Here is an 18140-nt window from a genome sequence, read left to right as displayed (position 1 = left end):
GAATAAACCATGTGTTGTTTACATACAATGGAATATTCTTCATCCATAAAAAGGGGGAAATATTGATTCATGTAACAATTTCTATGAACCTTGAAAACATGATATGCGAAAGAGGGCAGTCACAAAAGCCTACAAATTATATGATACTATTCTTATGAAAACCCCAAATAGGATGTCTATAGAGAGAGAAAATTGAATAGTGTTTATTAGACAGAACTGAGTACAGGTGGGTAGGGCAGAGGGGGGTTGTAGCTAAATAATCTTAGGGTCATTTTTTTTTTTTTNTGCTGCTGTGAACATACTAAAAAAAAAAAAAAAAACCACTGAGTTGGACCCTGTAAATGTATATATTATATGGTATATAAATTATATCTCAATAAGGTTTTTAAAATGAGCATTACATTACATAGAATTACACTACCTAATATTATAGCATAGTCGGACCTTTTTAGTGTAATGCACTAAATTGGGAAGAGGCTCATGGAACTATTATAGCCTCCATTTTTTGAATTATGTTATTTGTAATATTACTCACTTTCTTCTTTAAAAATAAAAATACATAAGAAGTAAAATCAAAGTTCTTAGTGCAATGAGCATAATATTTGAACTAGACTTGCAAAAGCTTTTTTTCTTCTATACTTATTTTTAAAATGTATTTTAATTTTTGGAGGAATATTCATATGTGCACATTGATGTTTATTTCAAAATTCTAGGGCAGTTTGAATTTTGTAGATCAGGTCAGTTTGATTGGTTGCAGGGAAACCAGAATCTGAGGGAATATCAGTTAACATTTCAGAACTCTGTTAATAAATACTCCAAACCCACACACACACACGCACACACACACACACACACTACAGTTAAGGCAAGAGATAAGGAATGGAGTGCTCAAACAAATGCACTAATGCATTCTCCAGGTGGTTTTTAGATCTATCTTTAGTTTTGCTGTTGATAGTTGCCAGAATGACCAGACTATGCAAGAATGGGGGGAAGCCATAATGGACTCAGTGAAATGGAAGAACCCTTTCCTGGTGGTATCACTTGACATTTGTTCCTTTTATAGTCCTTTGGAAACTATGAGTTGAATTTTTATGTGGGAAGAAATAGAGTTCAAGAGTTTATTGATTTAAAGTATTGCTTGTGAGAGTCTTTGCTCCAGATCATTGTTTCTAATAAACCAGTTCGGAATTCTACTAGAAAGACACAACCCCTGACACAACACTATTGAGTTTCGCTTCCAATCTGTAAATAAAGGTTAAATGACAAACAAAGATTTGCATAAATTTAGTGATCTAATATTGATAACTATGTTGAAACAACACAAAACAAAGCAAAATCAAAGCAGACTTGTTTTCCTGTTGATGGCAGGGTGATTATGATCAACATTTATTATTTTTTTTAAATGTTATATAATTGTTTTTCATGGAGGAGATAATGTACTACAAGATATATTTAGATGACAGTATAATCATAAGAAAAGTGGTCACATTATATAGAGAGGATTACTTTAAGAACTTTGAGGCACTGGTTATATTCAATCTAAGGAAGATGTCCCACAAGTTATTAGAGGAGAACCTGTATTTTACTTTGCCTAATATTTCCTTGACAAGGATTTTGTTAGGATAACCCCGATGTTCTCTCATAGCCCATCTCTCTCCCACATTCAGTATCTTTCATCAGAGAGAAAAGCACATTTGATTAGTGATATCTAAGGATGGGACTGTGCATGCTCAACTCTGCTCTTTCTGAAATATCACTTGGGTAGATCCATAGAGAAGGTATAATCTTGTCTATTATACTGATGGGGGTTATGCTGATGGGGGCAGGTGCTGCCTTGAGCGGGAGTGATAGTTATTTAAGTTTAATTGGGGAAGAATTGTTTGTAAGCCTATTGTGACTGCTTCTTTTACATGATAACTTGAAATATATAAAGCTTATAATTTAACTTCAAGCTTGGTGATTTGTACAAGTACTTCTTATTTGGTTCTAAAGTTTCTAAGGAGGAAAAAGGTATAACTCTGGAGCCCATGCACTTCACCAGGAAGTAATGCTAGAAAGGTAACATCATATATAATAGAAATTTGAAGTGTTTTAAGGATCTCTAGGAAGTCTCTATGGCCTTACATGAGAAAAGAGGCTAAGTAATACAAAAGACCATCATTTTTACCCTAACAGTGAAAGTAAACCATATAAACTCAAATTTAAAGTTTTTGTTTTACTATAAGAGAGCAGTGGATGCTATAAATGAATTGAAGTCTAGGAAATGATTAGCTCTTTCCGAGAGGAAAGGGACACAAGGCTGCTCTGATCAGCAGATAAAACAGAGAGGGAAGAGGAGAAATCTATAACTGATAAGNGGGTAAGTTTAATGACCGTGTCTGTGATAAGATAAAAATACCAGAAAGCTCCAAAGTGAGTGTCCCCCTGGCCATGATCCTTCACTGAGTAGTACACAGGTGGCCCAATGCAAAGTATCAGAGGTGAGAGAAATTCTCTCTGAAGCATATAGGCTTTTCCCAAGGATAAGCTGCAGCAACACAAAGTTTGAACATAGTAGCAGAACTGAGAGAAATCCTCCAAGGTACTTTTGGCTTTCATCAAGTACAGGGCACAAAATGTGAAGATCTGGTAAAGATGCCTATGAGGCATTCCAGCCTTTGACCAAGTACCAGACATTGAACTTTTAAGTACTAGAGACAAGACAATAAGGAGGAATATATTCTTCCAATATACAGAAAGCTAAGCCAAGACTAGAAAGCAAAGATAATTCTGTAGTATCCAAGAGATTGGTAGATAAGTCTTAAAGCGAAAGGAGATTTCCCATGATTCAGAAAGCTGGTAGTAAGGTTGAAAAGGAAATGGTAACCTGAATTTCACTCTTGGCCAGATCCTAAGTCTTTCTAAATGATAGAATTGATGTTATCTTCAGACTATTTTAAGCCAGAAGTCAGTAGATAAAGTTACATTTTCAAGAAAGCACAGGTCTACCCCTATTTCAAATTAGTTTGACTCAGCCACAGATAATAGAAGCCTAATAGAAGAAAGGGTGTACTTATTTTCACAGGAAATAACATTTACTTTAATGTCTCTGTGTTGTTCTGGTTTTCTTTTACACACAATGGTAAATAACAATAATATGTGAAAACAATACAATACACAAAAACAAATAGAGGATTTCAGAAAGAGAAACTATAATAAATCAACAAATATAAATGGTAAGTATGAAAAATATTATATCACAAAAATTTTTTGATTGGCTTTACATTAGGCTGAGCAAATAATAAAAAACATGAATAAACTCAAGAAAAGTCATTAGAGTTTAATCAAATTGAAACGCAAAAAGAGAAAATAATAGTAACATGAAACAGTACAAGATTGTAAGAACAATATCAAACATTCTAGCATCAGAGTCCCAGAGGAGAAGTCCCAGAAGGTAAATAGGAAAAAACACACTAACGTATATTATAGTCAATCTTCTGAAAGTCCGAAATAAAAAGAAGACCTTAAAATTTGCCAGAATAGGTGATGCATTGCATTCAAGAAAAATATTATAATAGCTAACTTCTCATCAGGAAAAAAATGTCTACCAGAAGACAATAGTATGATTGAGAATGACAGACAGACGTAAAGATAAAGGATAGTTTGAGGGATGGATATATGCATAAATGTATATGTATGTGTGTATATATATATGTATATATATATAAAGTAGAATAATGAAAATATTAAAATAAGCAATAATTAGGTTTTAAGTAAATTTTTTTTGGTTTTTAGTATACAGGACTTAAATCTTTTATCAATTTTAATCAACATCTGATTGTCAATTGCTAGTAAATAGAAATACACTCTGTTTAATAAATTAATCATGTATCTTGTAACTGATAAACTCTCTTTTTATTTCTTGTACCTTTCAAAAAGATTTCATTGGATTTTCTACAGTCACTTATATATTCTGTGAGTAAAGAAAGTTTACATTCTTTAGAAATCTGAATGTTTGATTTCTTTTTATTGCTTGATGATACTGGCTGGACCCTATAATACATTATTTATTACTGGCATGTTTAGTACTACTACTAACAGAATATTAGTATTATTCTATTACAATAAAAGTAGTGATAGCAGAAATCCTTGTCTTGTATCCGAACGTAAGGAGAAAGCATTTACTTTTTCACCATTGAGTGTCATCTTAGCTGTGTAACGTTTTTTTCAAATATGCTTTTTATCAAGTTGAGGAAATTCCTCTTTCCATTTTTCTAAGAGTTGCTTTTTCTTTAAATCAGAATCTTATGTCAGATTTTTTCTAAAGAATTTTTCTGCATTTTTTGAGAAGATTCTACCTATCATATGTCTGTCTGTCTATCTATCTATCTATCTATCTATCTATCTATCTATCTATCTATACCTATCTATCATCTCTGTATTTACCTGGTGATGCGAAAAGTTACATTGTTTGATTTTATAATGCTACTCATCTTGAATTTCTAAGACAAATCCAAGGTAGTCATGATGTGCAATCCTTTTGATATGTTGTTGAGTTCAAATTGCTTACATTTTAAAAATACTTACCTCTATATCAATAAGAGATATTGGTAGTTTTATTTCCTTGTAATAACTTTGTCTGTTTTTGACATCAGAGTAATGTTGAATTAAAAGAATGGTTTGGGCATTTTTTAACCCTCTTCAATATTCTGGAAGAGGATGTGTGTATTGTTATTATTTTTTCTTCAAAATGTGTTTTGGAATTCAATAGTGAAAGCACTTTGGCCAGAAGTTCTCTTTGCAGAAAATGATTTTAACTAAACATCAATTTGCTTAATAAGTTTAGGGCCATTCAAATTATTTCTTCTTTTTAAAAATATTTTTAACGTTTATTTATTTTGGGGATAAAGATAGAGCATAAACAAAGGCTGAGAGAGAGGGAGACAAAGAAGTTGAGGTAGGCTCCAGGCTCTGAGCTGTCAGCACAGAGGCCAATGCGGGGCCCGAACCCATTTATCGTGAGATCATGACCTGAGCTGATATCAGATGCCTAATCAGCTGAGCTACCCAGGCACCCTAGATTATTTATTCTTGAGTGAGCTTTAGAATTTGTGTCTTCCGAGAAATGTGTCCACTAGTTTTCAGGTTTATAATCACAAAGCTGTTCATGATATATTCTTGTTTACATTTATATCTGTGTCATTTATAGTGATATGTGGTTACCTCTCTGATTTCTGATATTGGCAATTTATCCATTCACTATTCTGTTTTTGATAATTCTGGCTAAGTGTTAAACAGTTCTATTGATATCAAAAACACCTTTTGCCTTCATTTTTTTTCTCTATTGTGTTTGTTTTCTATTTTAATGATTTCTAGTTTGATTGTTTTTTCCACTCCTCTGATTTGCTTTGGGTGTAATTGTTCATCTTTATCTTTAGTTCTGAAGAAGGAATCTTTGGTCATTATTTTATCACTTTGTTTTTATTAAAAATATTTTTTTTCTGGAAAATATCCTCCTAAGTAGTACTTTACCAATATATGATTGATTCTGATATGTTGTATTTTATAATTTTATTCAGTTCAAAACAATTCCTCATATCCTTTTTGTTTCTTACCTATTTTTTAAATTTTATTTATTTTAAGAGGGGCAAGGGGCAGAGAGAAAAAGACAGAGAATGCCACTCAGGCTCTGCTGACAGCGTGGGCTCCATCCCACAGACTGAGACCATGACCTAAACCAAAATCAAAAGTCGGACACTTAATCTCCTGAGCCACCCAGGCGCCCCTCACACCCTTTTCGATTTCTTCTCTGAGTCATGGATTACATATAAAAAGTGTTATTTGTTTTTAAATATTTGAGTATTTTCCAGATGACTGCCTAGTATGAATATATACTTTGCAAGGCTTGATTGATAGTATTGTTTAAATCTATAGCCCCTTGTTCTGTCAAAGATGGAGAGAAGGCTGTTAAAATCTCTGAATATAATTATGGATTTCTTTATTATTTTTCTCTCTCCTATAAATTTTTGTTTCATGTCTTTTGAAGCTTTTCTACTAGGTTCATAAATGTTTAGAATTATAATTTCCTCTGGATTATTGACTAGTTTATCATTATGAAATGACTTTTTCCTTGGTAATATTCTTTTCTAAGACACATTTTTCTTATATTAAAATAGTCACTCCAGTATTCACATCATTTTACTTTTAACCTATTTTAAAATTCCAAGTGATTTTATTGTAGGTAACAACATATAGTTGGATCTTCCTTTTTTTAAAAAAAATGATGTGATGATCTGTGCCTTTTAATAGGAGAACTGAGGGGCACCAGGGTGGCTTAATAGGTAGAGCATCCAACTTTGGCTCAGATCAAGATCTCAGGGTATGTGAGTTTGAGCCCCACTTCAGGCTCTGTGCTGACAGCTCAGAGCCTGGAGCCTGCTTTAGATACTGTGTCTCCCTCTCTCTCTGCCCTTCCACCACTTACACTCTCTCTCTCCCCCTTTCTCAAAAATAAATAGTAAAAAAATTTTTAAAAAAGGAGAGTTGAGGCTATTATGCTTTATATGTTTATTAATAGAGTTATGTCTGTCTACTTGATATTTGTTTTCTATTTTTTTATCTGTTTTTTTCCCTCACCTTTTCTTATTTTGCTGACTTCTTTTGGACTAATTTAAAATAATTCTACTATGTTGTTTTTTTGTCATATCAGCTCTATTTTGTGATTTCAGTGGTTTCTTTAAGATTTATAGTATACATTCTTATCAACTACCTTCAAATTATATTATACCATTTCACTGATAACACAAGACCTTAAACGAAATTCTTCTATTTCTCCTTTTTGATTTTGTGATGCTGCTGGCATGCTGTTATTTCTGTATACATTATAAACTTCACAACACATTAATTGTGATTTTGTTAAAGAATAATAAAAGACAGAATTACCCATGTTGGTGGCCCTGCTACTTTTCTTCATTCCTTTGTATAGATCCATATTTCAAACTGGCATCATCTTCCTTCCTGACCGAAAGATTTCCTACATCATTTCTTTAGCTCAAGTCTGCTGGGGAAGTTCCTAAAGATTTTATACGTCTGCAAATACATTTTCCTTTGTTTGGAAACATTTTTACTAAAAAATGAAACCTAAGTTAGCAGGATTTTTTAATATTTTAAAGATCTCACCTCCACTGGTTTGCCACTTGCACTGTTTCCAAGAAATTTGTCGTCATCCTTGGCGCTGTCCCTACGCACCTGATGTGTTCTTATTCCTTCCTGATCTCCGTACCTCATTAACTTACATCTAAGGACGTACAGGGTTAGTGAGCTTTATATCTGAGTAGAGATATTTTATGTGTGCAAGGTCTCCTTTAATAACTAATGAAAATTAAGATATTCTCTTTATTATTGGTTCTGCACAATTAGATTATGAAGTGCTTTGTCATTTTCTTGAGGTTTCTTACATTTGCTGTTTCTTGAGTTTCTTGGATCTGTGGGGTTTAAATCCTGATCAAGTTTGGAAATTGGCCACTAACTCTTCAAATATATATATATTTTTAATTTTGTTTAAGGCAGACAGATTCTAAGGTAGCCCCCATGATGCCTTTCTCAGGGTATGCACATTCTTCTGTAATCCTTTCCCCCAGAGTATAGGTGGGGATTGTGACTTGTTTCTGAACATAGAATATGGCAAAGATGATAGAAAGTATGTGATTATGAGATATGTCCATATTACGCTATGTAACATTGTAATATTTTATAATGACTCTCTTCCTTGCTGAACCTGAGGAAATAAATTAAGTTGTTGTGAGCTGCCATATGGTACAGGTTACGTGGCCAATAATTGAATGTCACCTCCCACCAAGAGCCAACAATTAACTGATACCATCATACTGGCCAGGAACTGAATGGTGCCAACATCCATGTAAGCTTGGAAACACCTGCTCCCCAAGTTGAGTGTCAGGTGAAAAACTATCTCTGGTGATCACCTTGATTGGAGAAACTAGCTAATCCATACCTCTCCGCCCCCAAAAATCTAAGAGATGATAATGTGTTTTATTTTAAGTCTCTAAATTCATTGTAATATTGTTACATTGCAATAGATGTCTAATACATGCCCCTTCACCCTTGTCTTACTGTGAGACTCTAATTACACATATTTATGGCTATGTGAGATTGTCCCACAGCTCACTGTCCATTGTTCCTCACATTCTTTTTTTCTCTCTGTGTTTCATTTTAGAAAGTTACTATACTTACAATCTATGTCTCAATTTCACGAATTTTAGCTTGTGCCTTTTTGCAGGTGTTTAATCTTATCCTGTGTATTTTTTAGGTCAAAGATTATATTCATCATCTCAGTATGTTTCATTTGGGTCTTTTTTATATCTTTATGTTTCTACTTTTATTTTAGGAAATACATAATGTAGTTATAATACATATTTTAATGTTCTTATCTGCTAATTCTAAAGTCTGTGTTCATTGAGAGGCAGTTTTATTTGGCTGAATGTTCTCTTTATTATTGTTTGTGTTTTCCTGCTTTTCACTGCCTGGAACTTTTGACTGATTAACATTATGAATGTTACTTTGCTGTATTTTGGACTTATTTATTTATATTCCTATAAATCTTCTTTTTAAAAATTTTTAATGTTAAATTTTGAGAGACAGAGCACGTGGAGGGGGGCAGGCAGAGAGAGAGAATCCAAAGCAGACTCCCATTGTCAACACAAAATGAATGCAAGGCTTGAACCCACAAACTGTGAGATTGTGACTTGAGCCAAAGTCAGACACTCAACCCACCGAGTCCCCCAGGCTCCCTTATTCCCCTAAGTATTCTTGAGCTTTGCTCTGGTAAGCAGTTCTTGAAAACAATGATTATTGTGGGTCTTGTTTTTATAATTTGTTAGTTGGGTCCAGAGAAGAACTCCATCTAGGTAAAATTACAGGGATATTTCATTTGATTGTGCTTCATTTTATGTGCTTCACGATATCACAGTTTTTACAAATTGAAGGTTTGTGCAACCCTTGTGCTGAGCAAGTGTATCGGGGGCCATTTTTCCAATAACATTTTCTCACTTTATCTCTGTGCCACATTCTGGTAATTCTCACAATATTTCAAAAATTTTTATTACTATCATGTTTATTATTGTGATTTGTGACCAGTGATCTTTGATGTTACTGTTTTAATTGTTTTGGGAGGACCACGAACTGCACTCATATAAGACAATGAACTTAATCGATAAATGTGTGTGTTCTGACTGCTCCACCAACTGGCCATTTCCCTGTCTCTCTTCCTGTCCTCACGCCTCCTTATTTCTTGAAACAATATTGTAATTAGGCCAATTAATAACTCTGCAATGGCCTCCAAGCATTTAAGCAAACAGAAGAGTTGCTCATGTCTCACTTTAAAATCAAAAGCTAGAAATGATTAAGCTTAGTGAGAAAGGCATGTCAAAATGCAAGATAAACTGAAATGCAGGCCACTTTTACCAAACAGCTAAATTAAGAATGCAAAGGAAAAGTTCTAGAAAGAAATAAAAAATGCTACTCCAATAAACACATAAATGTGAAAAAAGCAAAAGAGACTTACTGCTGATAGAAGAAGTTTGAGTGGTCTGGATAGAAGGTCAAACCAGTGACAACATTTCCTTAAGCCGAAGAATAATCCAGAGCAAGGCCCTAACTCTCTGCAAATCTATGAAGGCTGAGAGAATTGAGGGAGTTGCAGAAGGTACCTTTAAAGTTAGCAGAGGTTGGTTCATGAGGTTTAATAAAATGAGCCATCGGAGGGCACCTGGGTGGCTCAGTTGGTTAAGCATCCGACTCTTGATTTCGGCTCAGGTCTTGGTCTCACAGGTTCATGCATTTGGGTCCTACACCTTGCTCCTGACAATGCAGAGCTTGCTTGGGATTCTCTCTCTCTCCTTCTTTGTTACCCCTACTCTGCTCAGGCTCATTCTCTCTCTCTCTCTCTCAAAATAAATAAACTTAAAAAAAAAGAAAACAAGTCATTTGTATAATAAGTACAAGATAAAGTAGCAAGTGTTGATTTAGAATCTACATCAAGTTATTCAGAAGATCTAACTAAGATAATTAATGATTTAGTTTTGCTACACTAAATATCAGATTTTCAATGTAGATGAAATAGCTTTGTATCAGAAGATTTCATCTAGGACTTTCATAGCTAGAAAGGCAAAGTCAATGTTTGGCTTCACAAGATAGCTGACTCTCTTGTTAAGGGCTGATGCACCTGGCGGCTGGAAGTTGAAGCTAATGCTCATTACCATTCTGAAAATCCTGGGGTGCTTAAAAGTCATGCTACATTAGCTCTGCCTATGGTCCATATACGGAACAACAAAGTTCACATATGACAGTTCATTTGTCATTTTTGACATGTTGACCTTTAAGGTAATTTTAACATATTATTTGTGCTTTTTCCTAAATTTGTTAGGTAACATTTCTAAGCACTATAATTTTAAAAATCTATCTGAGGGACTCCTGGATGGCTCAGTCTGTTGAGTGTCTGATCTTGATTTCAGCTCAGGTCATTATCCAAGGGTCGTGGGATCAAGCCCCATGTTGGCCTTCAGGCTGAGTGTGGGGTCTGCTTAAAATTCTCTCTCTCTCCCTCTGCCCCACTGACACTTTTCTCGTGTTCTTTAAAATAAAATAAAAATATTTTAAATCTGTTTTTTTTTTTCTGTAGAAGAAAAATGCCAGAAATACCAAACATTAATCAGTACCTATTTTAAGAAATTATTAATAATTTAGTTCTTTTAAAATTTTTAAGTGTTTGATAAAAAAATAATTTTACTCACTGCGTGTAACCTGATTTTTAAAATTTAGACTACTGGGATGCCTCGGTGGCTCATTTAGTTAAGGTTCCGACTCCTGATTTTGTCTTAGGTCACAAACTCACATTCATAAGATCGAGCCCCACATCACCTCTGCTGACAGCACAGAGCCTGCTTGGGATTCTCTCGCTCCGTCTCCATGTGCTCCTCCCCTGATGATGTTCTTTCTCAAAAATAAAGAAACTTTAAAAAATCCTTAAAACATAAAATAAAATTTAGAGTAGTAAGGAAGTTTTGGAAAATGCACACACCACATCAGGTGATAGATTAAACTTTCCCAATATATATTTTCATTGTCAGTAACATAATATTAAATTTATTAGAATATTTCATAATAATCCTAAAAAAGAGGTCAGTGTGATCTTTTAGATAACTTGAGTCAACTGAATTGGATCTTCTTCCAATTCTTGAAATTGTATTTGACATGTTATTGAATTAAAAATAATATAGAAAATAGTCCTTGATATAAATACTGTTAATTGGAATAATATGGCAGTTAATTAAGCTACATAGGTGTTTGAACCTCTTTTTAAATTTCCAGATGTATTAATGAACTGCAGCCTACATTTATATTTATAATTGTAAGAGATAAAAACAACAAATTATTCTATCCCGTTTTCTAGAAACTGGCTCATAGTTAACACCATTTGTCCAACTCTTTTGCGTTTTTGCAAGAATTAGCATGATAAAAGCAGGCATGATTTTCCAGATTTAATTATACTTTTGCTGTTATCTGATAATGATCTTACTTGAAGTTATTTTTTAACAGTACTCTGTTTCCTAAATTCTGTAAATCAACAGACAACTTCATACATTTTTTCAAGAAATTAAACATCTACTACATGGCACTTCAAACACAAGACATTTTGCCTTATCAAGGAAATTGTGGATCTCACTATGCTTAGTTGAAAATTTTAACTAATTTTTAACAACACATAAAGCCTTTAAGGATTTAGTAAAGGAGTTCAGCTCTTGATCCAAATATACCACAAAAGCACTTTACATTGAACTATGTATTCAAGCGTGAAGAATTTCAGTAGTTGAATGCCTTTAGATTCCCCTTACACCCCTCATCCCATCCCCAATCCCAGTCCTTCCTACCTGTTAACTTACATCTAAGCAATTATAATCTTATAATTGAGGAGGGACACCTTTTATCTGTGTAGGGACACACTTGGTAACTAATGAAAATAAGGGATCCTCTTCCCAGAAAAATATACAGGTACATACAATTTTGAGTGCAAGGCAGGAACCTGTAGACATCCTCAAGAGCTTTTCCCTAGAGCTTTCACAGTAACCCAGACAGCAGCTGACCCAGCACCAGAAAATCACCAGTCACTTAAAATTACTACTACCTTGGAAGAGAACTCCATCCAGACCTAATTTAATCCTGGGAAGTCTGATCGTCCTCCCTCTTTCCCATTTCCAGCTACCTCACCCTTGCACTCCCTGCGTAATTCTGTGACTATATATTCTTAGCCATGCTGTTGCCTATGGCACATACCTCATTTCCTTTTTACCCTCAGTTATAGCACAGGATATTTTTATTTCTCTTTACTATCCATCCCTGTATCATCCTTATATTGATCTCTGCTTCCTCTCCATGATCTAAAGCCTAGTTCTCCTTTCCATCCCCAGCTACTTTATACACACTTAAAATATGTCCATTATGTGCCCAGGAGGGCTGTCCCATGGTTAATGGATAATGAGCATTCCCTGTAGCTCTAAAGGTGAGGCTGTTCACTCTCCTACATTCCAGGTTACTCCTTCCTCTTCCTCAGAGCTGCTCTGGAATGACTTATTTAAAAAGTTACTTATTTAAGGTTCCTGGGTGGCTCAGACAGTTAAGAGACTGACTCTTGATTTCAGTTCTGGTCATGATCTCACAAACGTGTGAGATGGAACCCTGCTTTAGGCTCTGAGCTGATAGCACGGAGGCTGTTTGGGATTCCCTCTCTTCCTCTCTCTCTCTCTCTCTCTCTGTCTCTCTCTCAATAAATAAATTAACTTAAAAATAGTCACTTCTTTAAAATAGTTTTCTACAACCCAGCTAGATTATGAGCTTCGTGAAGCCTTCGCATTCCCAGTTCTATCACCAGAGCTGAAGCACAGGGCCTGCAGGCACTATTTATACCATTAAAACATGTTGGTTTCTGTCACACACACTTTGCTTGTGAGAGAACAGGAGTACATACAAATATCCATAAGTATTTTTTCCCCTTTTTTCCCCCAGTCCCTAGCACCCTGAACTGTCCCGCATGCCGATGGGGAATACATCCTTTTATCAGGCCTGGTACAGCCATGCCCTCCAGACCTGTGGAGCGGGAGCCAAAGCACCAATCAGCTGCATAGTCTTTAGTGAGGAGGGGTAGCTACAGACTGTCCCCTTCAGTGGCAGCTACAGACTGACAGCAGTCAGTTCCCATTTGGACTTGTTGCCTGATGCAGTCCAGGGCTTCTCCAGCAGCTAGGGGTCCCTGGTGTCTCATTAAATGAAATTCCAGCCAAGCAGCAAGCCCCTGTGATGGCAGGCCAGGATCCTCTAGCTCTGTCTTCATGGGAGGATATGCACACTTGGGTAGTTTACTACTTGCAGATAAGAAATGCCTTTTGTCCCCAAGATCCTGTTCCTGTGACCAAGCCTCTCCAGACCTACATCCTATTCCAAGTCTCTAGTGACTCTTCGTTAAGTTTTGACACAAACTGTGAATGTATATTTCTTACTGAGCAAAGTATAAAACTCTATTGTAAAATTCAACTTGGTGCTGAGAAAAAAAATCAATAGCCATATAATAAACATACTTAGAATAGCAATGTCTTCTATTAGAAAATACACTTTAAGTTACTGTTTATATCATTGAAATTGATTTCTGAGAAAGTCTATTTCTCCTCAGCAACCTCGAGCTAAATATCTTTAACAATATCCTATCTTAGAGTATTTTTAAATTAACTAAAATATCTGCATTCATGTTGGCCACATTTTTATCTATATACCATAAATACTATTTATATACTTGATTATCCAACATAAGTCCTACAGTCAGAAGTAGACTAATTATAATTGTGTAATATACATCCATATCTTTTCCCCAACTTCATCTACTAGCAATATTGAAGACAGGTAGTATTATTCATGTAACCCTTAAGATAAAGATATTTCTGTATCACATTTTATTCTCTCCTGTATATCTTGCACAATATATAAATATATATTGTGTGAATTTTCCATAGCATTCCCCAAATAGTGAAGTACTGACTTTTCAATTAACTTATAAAACAACTACACACATTAATTTTAAAATCATAAAACAATAAAATGATATACTTAATCACTGATTTTTACATTAATTATGAAATCTTAAAGCTGAAACACTAAGAAATGCTCTTTGTATTTTATTACGTTCTTGTTAACTTAGTCCAAGATCACCCTATCACATTGTGATGGCTTTGTTTGTTTTGTGGTGGCCATTGACCAAACACAATAAATAGCATGTCGATTTAAAACTGTCATAGAAATGTGTCAAAAAATCTAATGTTTTGGAAGTTACCATCTGTCTAACCGTGTCTCTCTCCCTGTGTTTCTCTCTTTTTAAAAAAATTTTTAATGTTAATTTTTTTAATTATTATTGAGACAGAAAGAAAGAACATGAGTGGTGGAGGGGCAGAGAGAGATGGAGACCGAATCCAAAGCAGGCTCCAGGCTCTGAGCCGTTAGCACAGAGCCTAACACAGGGCTCGAACCCTCTGAATTTGAGATCATGACCTGAGCCGAAGTCAGATGCTTAACTGATTGAGCCACCCAGGACCCCCATCTCTTTTTGTTAATTAAAGGAACCTCTTGGGGATCCTGGGTGACTGAGTCGGTTAAGTGCCCAACTTCGGTTCAGGTCATGATTTCACATTTTGAGTTCAGGGCCTGCATTGGACTCTGTCCAGACGGCTCAGAGCTTGGAGCCTGCTTCTAATTCTGTATCTTCCTCTCTCTTTGACCCTCCCCTGCTTGTGCTCTGATTCTCTTTCTCTCAAAAATAAATAAACGTTAAATATTTTTCTAAAAATAAAATAAATAAAATTAAAGGGGACTTATTCTCATTTTCTCTCAATCTTGATAAAATCAACCTTAGTATACTCAGAGGCAAAAGATTCTAGTGAACTCATGAAATTTACACACTAAATCTAGATTGTGCTATGTCTTGACTTCTAGAAACTTCTATCCAAATACTTTTACTTCTTAATTGTATTTTTAAAATATTGGGGGAAAATATTCCTTCCGTCAAGCTGCTTGATGGCTTTTGTGTCACTGAACATTTTGAGCACCTTCTCAGAATGTTTTAAAGTACATACTATAAAATGTGAATATTTGCAAAATGATTTAAAGTTATTTTAAAAGGTTTTATCCACATACATATTATAAGGGAGTCTGTGTACCCAGACACATAGTTCAAGTGCATTTCAGTTAACACTAGGGAATGAAAAACCTTGACCCAAGTATCATGTTAAAAATTTACGCTGGGATAAACACCATTTCATTGAAATACGTTTCAAAATTTATGACAAATGAATATGTTAAACTGTTGTTTATAATGTAATTTTTTAGATCAGTGAGCCATGCAAATATAATAAGATGCATTTTAGAGGTAGAAATAATAATGGTATGACATCATTTTAGGGTAAAGTCATTCATACCTTTATGGCAGTGGATGCAATTTGAATGTGGTGAAGTCTCCGAAGGGTGCTGTCCCTGTCAATGAAATAGGAAGCGGCTAGTTGATGTAGCGTCTCCAGAGTGACCAACGAGCTATTGGTGCTGGAATCACTTCCTTCAGATCGTTTGCTCAACTTCCGCTTGTCCACAAAAATTGTGAGTGACTCCTCTCCTGCATTAATAATATGTAAAATTATTCAAATTTCCACTTAAAATAACCTCTTCATTTGTCTGCAGGTGAGGAAATGTAGATCACAGACACAATGAAACAAAAGAGTGATAAGCAATAACAGGGCAAGTTTTACTTTTGTGTCATTCATATGGTACCTAGAAAGGTACTTGAGGTATTGAAGGCTGTAAATACTTATTAGTACATTGTAAAAAACTAGCTTTTGTGGAACAATTTCTCTAGATACTTTTTGACTTTCATATAGTTTAGCTTACCTGAAACCCCTACGGCACAAAAGCAAATTAAAAATGGAAAATATGTAATATGAACATAAGTAAGGTGCATGATACAAAATTGTATGTACTCAGATATGCTTACTGTAGATCAGCGTGACTAATGGAAACATGACCAAGCATATAACTAAACATTAGCCACTTGTTAAAGGTTTTAATTTTTTAGTAATCTTTATACCCAACGTGGGGTGCGAATTTGTAATATCGAGATCAGAGTCACATGTTTCACCAACTGAGGCAGCAGGTTCCCCTAGCTGTTTTTAATTATACCTTTAAAATGCCAAGAAAACAGACAAAGTCATACTTTGGATTGCAAGCAACTTGTTCTGTGAGTGTTCTGCAAAACAAGCAAACATTTATAATAATTTTTCACTTAATGAATGATGTCTTGGAGTATGAGGAGTACATGATGCGGAACATCACACGATCACAATGGGGCCAATCGTTCTCTCTCTCTGTCACTCACTTCTTTGCTCGCTGTGGGACTGTAGGTGATAATCTCCCATACTCGGATGATGCTTTATCTCAGATCACAGTGTTTGGAAGAAATCAATGATTTTTCAGAACATTGGAAGGTGCCCACAACTGGCATTGATGTATTTTTTTGTTCCTTCAAAACACCTGTGGACAGTCCTTTGCTTTTCCATACAAGAGGGAGCTTAGGATAAGGCTGACTGCAGATATACACCCTTTCCTCAGCTACCTTATTGTCACTTAAATTAAGTATATTACATGACAAGAGTTTATTAATACCGTACTGTAGTCAATATCCATGCAAGCATATACAATGGTCTCCACCGAAAAAAAGATCACATTGAGCCAATAGTCAGCAGTGATTCCATTAGTGATCGGGAAAGTCATTCTACACAATAAGCCTCCTATCTCTTGTCTCCATCACACCAGCCACGAAGGTTTTCCAAGGTAAGTGCAGGTTAACTTCTTTATTTTTCCTTATAAATCAATTTCTTTATATTTCCTTATTTTGTATTTTCTTCTTATTTTGTATTATGTTACAATATTATTATTTTTATACGAACTTGGGTTGTGGAATGAATCATCTGAGTTTCCATTACTTCTTATGGGGAAATTTGCTTTGAAATACAAGTACTTTGGATTGAAAGCATGTTTCCAGAATGAAGGATGTTCACAAATGAAGATTTTACTATATATTTATATAGTTGTATAAATATATGTATTAAATAATAGGTTTCTTATATGTGGCATTATATACAAATATTATGTATTTTAAGCTCTACAGAAATCACTAAACTCCATGGAAGATTCAGGTATTGCCAGTGGATTTTGAAAGGTGAAATTTAAAGTATAATATAATTAAGCTGCAATATTCAATGTTCAAATGTTGACAAAAATATCAATGTCATTTAAGTTTAACTTTAAGAACTTGTTATCTACAGATTTTCATATTCTTGGATATTCATCTAGCACATAATTGTCAGAATTGATGCTTACTCTCATTCTTTCATTAACCCACTGTTTAGAGAGTGCAATGCCCACTTACAAAGTGACTACCCAGTTTTAGAAAATACCAAATAAATAAAATAACATTAATTTTAAAGCTATGTATCCTCAGTGATGATTCAATTCTAAGTAACAGCTTATATTCATCCACAAGAGATCAGGTCCATTGATATCAGAAATAAAGTGTTAAAAATATTATTTCTAAAAGGTTACATTCTCAGTTTGTATTTGGATCCTAGCAGGCATGGTGGAAATCAAGCAGCCTAACTACAGCAGCTGAAAAAAAAATCCCTCAGAAATATGAATGAGGGAGTCAAGTTATCAACAGCATTAGGTCACGTGCTTGATAAATAGCTTTCAGGTGGGAACATCTGGAAAAGGGAATATATGCAAATTACTAAATAAGCAAATAAAAAATCTCCAACAATTACTTCTCCCCAGAAAAAGAGGATTAACTAGTGTGGAAATTTGAGTGAACTTATCTCAGAAAGACCAGTGAATCTGAGAAAAAAAAAATCACCTGTGTGCCAAGTTGGGAGAGAATACCAAAACAGACATCTTGTACATGAATGTAGAAAGAACAGTTCTGTGGTAGTCTGAGAACTCATAGTGAGGATGTACCACAGATGCAAGTGCTATGGTCTGAATGTGTGTGCTTCTGCAAAATTTAA

At 34.7% G+C, this 18140-nt stretch overlaps 1 protein-coding gene across 1 annotated transcript in view; it reads right to left on the bottom strand.

Annotated features, from left to right (window-relative positions):
- The window catches only part of BRINP3 (BMP/retinoic acid inducible neural specific 3), a gene marked incomplete at its 5' end in the record, with an annotated part of 215162 nt that overhangs the window by 174639 nt on the left and 22383 nt on the right, over positions 1–18140 (bottom strand). Inside the window, one exon of the mRNA XM_077755789.1 lies at positions 15510–15700. Within this exon, the coding sequence (XP_077611915.1) occupies positions 15510–15700 (191 nt within the window). The remainder of the gene's footprint in view (positions 1–15509; positions 15701–18140) is intronic.

The sequence above is a fragment of the Crocuta crocuta genome, unplaced genomic scaffold (genome assembly GCF_008692635.1).
Source record: "Crocuta crocuta isolate KB4526 unplaced genomic scaffold, BGI_CrCroc_1.0 scaffold464, whole genome shotgun sequence".
NCBI lineage: Eukaryota > Metazoa > Chordata > Mammalia > Carnivora > Hyaenidae > Crocuta > Crocuta crocuta.
The sequence above is the reverse complement of the archived record's forward strand: the minus strand, read 5'-3'. Positions and strand labels throughout refer to the sequence as shown.